The following is a 7,192-nucleotide window of genomic DNA, read 5'->3' on the forward strand; positions in this document are numbered from 1 at the left end:
TGTCAAACGTTTTAAATATGTATAAGTGTTGGTCTGTCAATATTGGCCCATGGTTTCTTTAATATCAGATTTCAATTTGATTGATGATCAGAGTAAAAAGTATATTCTGTGAAAAGAATGATGTGTTGTTGGTTTTTGATGTCAGCTGTCAGAGATTGATAAGTCTCTTTGATGGACATGTTTTTTATGAATCCTATACAAGCCAGATGTGACAAAGCCAGATATTTTTTATCTTATTAGATATTTATATTATATTATATAAATTATTATATATTATATTTTTTACTTTCACCCAGCAGAAATGTGTAAAGTGTGTGTTGTAGGCCTGCATGCATTGTGACAATATATTCATAACTGTGACACAGATGTTGCTGTACCACAAATAAATATGTGTGTGTGTGTGTGTGTGTGTGTGTGGATGTGTGTGTGTGTGTGTGTGTGTAGCATGCAGTGGCAGGATCAGTGAAGTGGAACGGCATGCTTGGTAAGCAGAAATGCCAAGCCCTGAACACAACATTAATGAGACCCATTCTAAACTAAAGCGCAAAGAGATGTGAGAACATCTAATATAATGTCTTCCAACCGGTTTGTTCACTGGTTTGATTGTTGGACAGGTGAGGGGTGACTTTTCTCTCACCCCTAATATTGGCCAAACCTTGACCTATGATGGAGAGGGATGAGGACAGATGGAGAGTGAGGACAGAGAGGAACAAACAGACACACACACACACAATCAAACATGCACACACACACACACACACACCATGTATGCAGCATCAGTCACCTGTGATCAAAGTAAATACACAAACACCAGTGCTTTGATGGGTGAGAGTTGTTTTGCATTCAAACTCGAATAACAACATTCATCATTTAAAAAGTGCAGATGAAAGATTTAACATTATAATGCCAGAGGGGAAAAACACAGTTCAGTCACAGGTTGTATTCCATTTTGCAAGTAGCCTATTACCTCATAGCCTAAACATCATTCCAAACCAATACAAAGTTAGGCAACGACTTAGGCAGAGAAGTCGTGGCAAAAGCAGGTCTTACGTTATTACACAACACATCACACTGCAGACAGAGATCATTTACAAAGGTCAGACACAGCCTTCATAACTTAAAAAAAAAACTCATTATGTATATGTTAGAAAGACACACACCACACACACACACACACACAAATGCAATTTGAGTCTTCAAATGAAATATCTTAACCCACATGTAGGGTAGCTTTTAGGATACTGAGTAGCCTAGCCTATGTGGTAGGCAAGGTATGCAGAGAGTTTAGTTTGGCTTATCAGGTGTGAGTAGCAAGTGCTCTCCCTTTTTGAACGTTTTCATCATAACAAAAAAGTGTTCATATATGCTACATAATTTAATTATTCAATTTGAGTACTTTTGTTTTAATCTAGCCCAGCATTGTACCTGTAATATCTCAGAGGACACAGTGGACATTGGCCACCACCTCAATTTCCTCCTGTCCCTCAAAATTCCCTTCTGAACATCATCAGGTTGTCTCTGCGCGCGACCTGCTTTGAGAGGAGGGTCGCCACCTCGTGCGCGAGTAACAGCCAGCAACAGAACCGCGTGCGCCTACTGGGCGGAGGGAGAAGAGTGGCGATCTCGAGAGGGGCGGGCACTGGGCTGAAGAGGTGTAATCTGCAGCCAGAAGGTAATGTCGTAAAGCGGAGTGTCGTAAACCAGGTGCAGGGAGGGGAGGTGGAGGGAGGGTGAGCTGGAGGGGAGGGGAGGTGTGGGGGCGAGAGAGGAGGTGACTCTCCGGCAGCATTTCCACCGAGCGAAAGGATCATGGCGGATGGCCCCAGGTGTAAGCGCAGAAAGCAGGCGAATCCGCGGAGGACTAGCGGTAAGTAGAAGCGCTTGCGGGAGTGGAAGGTGTTCTAGGTGGCTCGGACATCGAGTTTTGTCTGACTGTGGGACTTGGCAACTGTGTTTTTTAGTCGCTAAAAGTGCTGGAAAGTCGCGAGGAAAGCGCTGTGGAACAGCTCCTATGTGGTGTACCGTTATACCTGGCTCGCGACTCCCCCTCCGCCTAGCGGTTCAGTGCACCGTGAACCGTTATATGCACCCAGTCCCATGCACTGGGGAAGCGCTTTTGTCTCCTTGTCTTCTCTTAACTCACTTTAATTCTGATTTAAACGTATTGAGCTTAAAGCAAACTTTGGGAGTAATCCCTCAGATTCAGGCGGATAATTTAGGCTGCTTTTCCCCATCGTGTTTGACCGAAATGAAACTTACTTACCTGCCTGCTTTTCTACGGAATGTCGTATTCCTGCCGAACCTGTGTTAGAGTGTGTTGTCGTGATGGAAATGTCTCAACAACCGAATTGTGTCTTATACCTGAGATTATGTTTAACTGGTGAAATAAGTAAAAATTTTGAATTAGGCTGTAATGCCTGTTTCGTAGCGTGAGCTAGCGAGCTAGCGAGGCACTGTTGCAGCACGAGTGGTTCACAATCTTAGGATAGTCAAACAATATTTTTCTAAAATAATATGATCGAATATACTTTTTGATTAAACTGTATATTACGGTGCATACTTAGTGAAGTACTTTTACATGCTTTGACAGCTTGTTTTTAAAAACGTTAAACTGTTTTATACGGTGTGTTCGTGTAATAATATTGTCTTGTAACGTTAACGTCATTGCATCGTGAGAAGGGTTGACATAAGTGGAGCTGTTTTGTCGTTGACTTTTTATATTCGGTAAGAAGTTGAGGTGAAACAAGGGTGTGTACTGGCTGTGGCTCGCTCCTCGTTACCGGAGCAGGAATACTAGAGCTAGACTGGGGCTAAACACACACACACACACACTCTCTCTCTCTATCACACACACACACACACTACCTGCTCGGGGCGCGGAGGAGAGGGAATGGAATCTCGAGAGCCGAGAGCACAGCTGCCACGGACTATATAAGGCATGCATACATCCAACGGTACACAGGACCACGAGCAAACAGTAGTGTTTGTGAACATGGAGCTCGCAAATAGATGGATATTTCCTCATAATCGGACAATGTTCTTGAGTGCCCGAACATTCGGTCGAGTTTCCTTTAGGCTATTTTTGCTTTTATTTATTTGTCACCCGGCTGTTGTTTACCAAACTGCTTTGTAGCTGACACTGGGGCGGACAGCTGCGAGCCACGTTTAGGGCGGACAGGAGCGCGTGGGGATGTGGCTTGCTTATGTCTGCGGGACTGTCGAGAAGTTGTGCAGGTCGCTGGCTCCTGAAGACTGTGACAGTTGAGCGGTTTTACTGTACACTGGTTAACTGTAACCTGGTGAAGTTATTCGTATGCAGAGTATTTTTATATGTAGTTTTACACGGATCGGTTAAGTTTGTTTGTATACAGGCTGGCTCTCAATCCTTCACCCTGTCGTTTTTAGCCTAGCAAGTAGGCGGGGTAAACCGGCTGGTAACGATTTGTAATATCACCTGAAAGGTTTTCACCCCAGAATACAAATTTAGCATAATTAATCCACAATTGTCAACATATTATCTATAATAACTATTTCCCACTCGCCATGAGGTGTTCCTAGACACCTTCTCTTCCTCGCACTGACGACATGCGTGCGCAGTGTAGGCTATTTCGCGCGTTGGAGTCTCGCCGCGGAACGAACCTGTAAACATGTTTACCTGATCTGGGTCTTAACAGCCACTAAAATAATCTGTTGTGATAAATTTGAAAATCAGAATAGTCGGACTTCGGATTCGTTGAAGACAAATCCCCACCACCGGAGCTCGCGCATACTGGTGAAGGCTGAAGGAAACGCGCTTTCCACGCGCTGCAGCAAATGTCAACTTGTGCAGGTAGAAAAAAAGATGGAGTTTTAGTTTGTTGACGGAGGCAAATCGGCGTTAGGTTATGCGTCAGTGATGTCGAAAGAGCTAGAAATATTTACTTTATGTTTTTAGTTATGTTTTGGTCTGATTTTTGTTTTCCTTAAAGTCGTTTGGGTGTCTGACTTGCGGTTTGATGTGAATTTACCGAATCGTCGTAAAGGTGCCATGCGGCTCTCGCGCTGCAGAGGAAGAGAGAAGATGCTCAAAGGTGGCGCGTGATGGGGGAGCTTGTAATATGGTAGACTACAAGCGTTCGAGGGAAGAGCTTTAACGATCGGTTTGGTTTGTGATATATGACTCGCGTGGGCTCAGGACTGCGGGTGGGTCAGAATGGCGACTCGCGCTGCACTGCAGGTATGATGATGCACGAGACGCACCTGGTTAGAGAGGTAACACCCACGGTGGAGATCAAAATGTGACGCTCGCGTTTCAAGGGAAATACACATATTTATTTTAAAATATAGGACCTATGCAAAACAGGGTATTTGTGTTTAAGGTAACAGGTAGTCTAGGTTACTCTCGTGTAGTCTAGGCTAGATGTTCATTAAAATAATAGTGTTCATTCTTTGGCAAATCTTCTCTGAAATGCGTGTAACATGCGTACAACATTGTCATACAATTGTTGACGGGACATTTATTATAGTTTAGTAAAAAATCTGGAAATTGGTGAGATTTTTCTCATGGAATAGTGATGTTATAATGAACGGACAGGCGTGGGGAGTCTCTGGCGACCTCCGTGCCCCACAGTGATGCCCGTCAAGACTCAGCGCGGCGACGTCATTAGCGCTCCTCCCTCCCCCCATGCGGTCTGATCAGATTGCGAATTGAGAGACGGTGCAGGCAGGAGCGCGTGCTCTTGCTAACAGGTGTGTCTGTTGTGTGTGTGTCTGCGTGTGTGAAGGATAGATGCTTCAAGTTATTAGTGATGGCTCCAGACCGATTTTTTTTCTTCCTGATAAATTTGGCAGGGTGTGCTGATAATCTTCCCTGACATTCTGTGTATGTCTGTGTGTGCGCATGTACACATGTTGTGATTTATATCTGTGTGTCTATCAAGTCCTATAAGCACATGATTCACAGTGGCCACCAAAGCCTTATACCAACTGCCCTCACCAACTCAGCCCACACACCCTATCCACACATCTCAGCATACCCACAGGCACACACCACAGGCATGCACCAAACCAGAGCTCTCACCCCACATAACCCAAACTCATCCCCTAACACCCTGTCCTCGGTCCAACTACACAACACAACTCAACACATTGCAACACACCTCAGTTCAACACAACAGAACACAACAACGCACCTCAACACCGCACAAGACAACTAAACTCTCCACAGCACACCTCAACACTCTTGAATTTCCCCTGGGGATCAATAAAGTATCTATCTATCTAACACCACACAGCATAGCATACCTCAACATAACACAACACAGCACAGCACAAGTCTGTCAACACACACCACCCTGACACTGCAGTCCTTTCCCCCTACACAGTATCCACACACACACACACTACTTCTGTGTTAGTGTCACGCTCTACTCAACCCGAGAGTGGCACCACTGCTCACGTCACTCTCAGTGGAACGCTTCGTCTTAGAGTGTTACTGCCAAGCACCTGATAAACAGGGTGTGCCCCCCCTCCCACACACACACACTCACACACCATGTCCGGGGGGATTGGTTGGAGACCTGTTTACAACCTATGCTTTTAGTTTTGTGCTTTTAGACAGAAAAGGGAAAACTGTGAGCACAGCTGCCAGTTGGTGTGTACGTGCGTGTGTGTGTGTGTGTGTTAGGCCGATGGTATTTGAGTAACGATCTCACTCACATTTAAGGCTACCAGTGTGGGTGTTTTCTGGTTCTTGAGGCCTCCGTGTGAGAGTGCTTAACCATCAGGTGAAGAATTTGTGTCTTGTGACCAGGCTTGCTGTGTGTGTGTGTGTGTGTGTGTGTGTGTCTACAGAATGTAGTGGATTGAGGTGTAATTTGCCACCAGGTAAAGAATCTTTGCGCACACGCTCGTGTGTGTGTGTGTGTGTGTGTACGTGTGTGTGGTGAAGTGTCATTTGTCACCAGGTAAAGAAACTTAATTTTGTGACAGGCGGGGAGTGTGTGTGTGTGAGAGAGAGGTGTATAGGCTAGAGGTGCAATTTACCAGCAGGTGAAGAATCTTTGTCTTGTTATGGGAGTGTGTGTGTGTGTGTGTGTGTCTGTGTGTGTGTGTGTGTGTGTGTGTGTGTGGTGTATATTGGGGCAGTTAGTCACCAGGTGAAGAATGTACCACTGAGAGGTGAAAGAGAGGTGTAAGTGTTGTGCGTGCTACGCCACACACACACACACACACACACACACACACACACACAGACGCACACACACACAACCATTTACAACTGGCAATGTAATGGGACTAAATGTCTTCTCTAAAATCTTTGAATCCATTTAATTTCAGTGACAAACACCCACACATACAAATGCGTAGCCTCTATGATGGCTTGTATTGATTTTGAAAGTGAGGTAAATCCAGTCGCATACGCGACAGTTTCTTTCTAAATAGAAGATGACCATTTTGATGTAGGCAATCATATATACGATATATATGTAGGCAATACTAATGATGACCATTTTGATGTAGGCATTCTGATGACGGCCATTGTGATGTAGGCATTGTAATGATGGGCATTTTGATGTAGGCATTCTGATGACGGCCATTGTGATGTAGGCATTGTAATGATGGGCATTTTGATGTAGGCATTCTGATGACGGCCATTGTGATGTAGGCATTGTAATGATGGGCATTTTGATGTAGGCATTCTGATGTTTTTTTTTTCTTTCTCTCTGTTTACTCCAATTCTCTGTCATTTTCTCTCCCTTCGTCTCAGGCTGTTAAGCTGTCAGTGTGAGACGCAAGTTGGAGGACAGGTGTGTGTGTGTGTGTGTGTGTGTGTGAGAGTGTTCACAGGACACATACACTTCCTGTGTGATCCCACCTCCTCTCAGTTGGTGAACGAGTGCAGGAATGCAGCCCTTAGTTTCCCCTGGGGAAAATACCCTCTTACACACACACACACACACTTGCACTCAAATGATCTAATCTAATGTATTAGATTGCAAACTGTTTGTAAGAGTAGTTTTACATAAAGGAGTATGTGTGTGTGTGTGTGTGTGTGTGTGTGTGTGTGTGTGTGTGTGTGTGTATGGGATGTTTTGGAAGAGGATGTGTTGCAATAGTAGGCCAGTTGTGTGCTTGAGCAGGAGTGTGTAGAATGTGTCGTGAATATAATCGAGCAGGTGTGTGTGTGTGTGTGTGTGGTGGAAATTAGATA

General features: G+C 44.7%; 1 protein-coding gene across 1 annotated transcript in view; it reads left to right on the forward strand.

The window, feature by feature from the left end:
• Positions 1 to 1,766: 1,766 nt before the first annotated feature.
• The window catches only part of zeb1b (zinc finger E-box binding homeobox 1b), a gene marked incomplete at its 3' end in the record, with an annotated part of 50,835 nt that continues 45,409 nt past the window's right edge, over positions 1,767 to 7,192 (forward strand). The window contains 1 exon segment of the mRNA XM_042068868.1: positions 1,767 to 1,867. Within this exon segment, the coding sequence (XP_041924802.1) occupies positions 1,810 to 1,867 (58 nt within the window).

The sequence above is a fragment of the Alosa sapidissima genome, chromosome 17, assembly GCF_018492685.1.
Source record: "Alosa sapidissima isolate fAloSap1 chromosome 17, fAloSap1.pri, whole genome shotgun sequence".
Taxonomy (NCBI): domain Eukaryota; kingdom Metazoa; phylum Chordata; class Actinopteri; order Clupeiformes; family Clupeidae; genus Alosa; species Alosa sapidissima.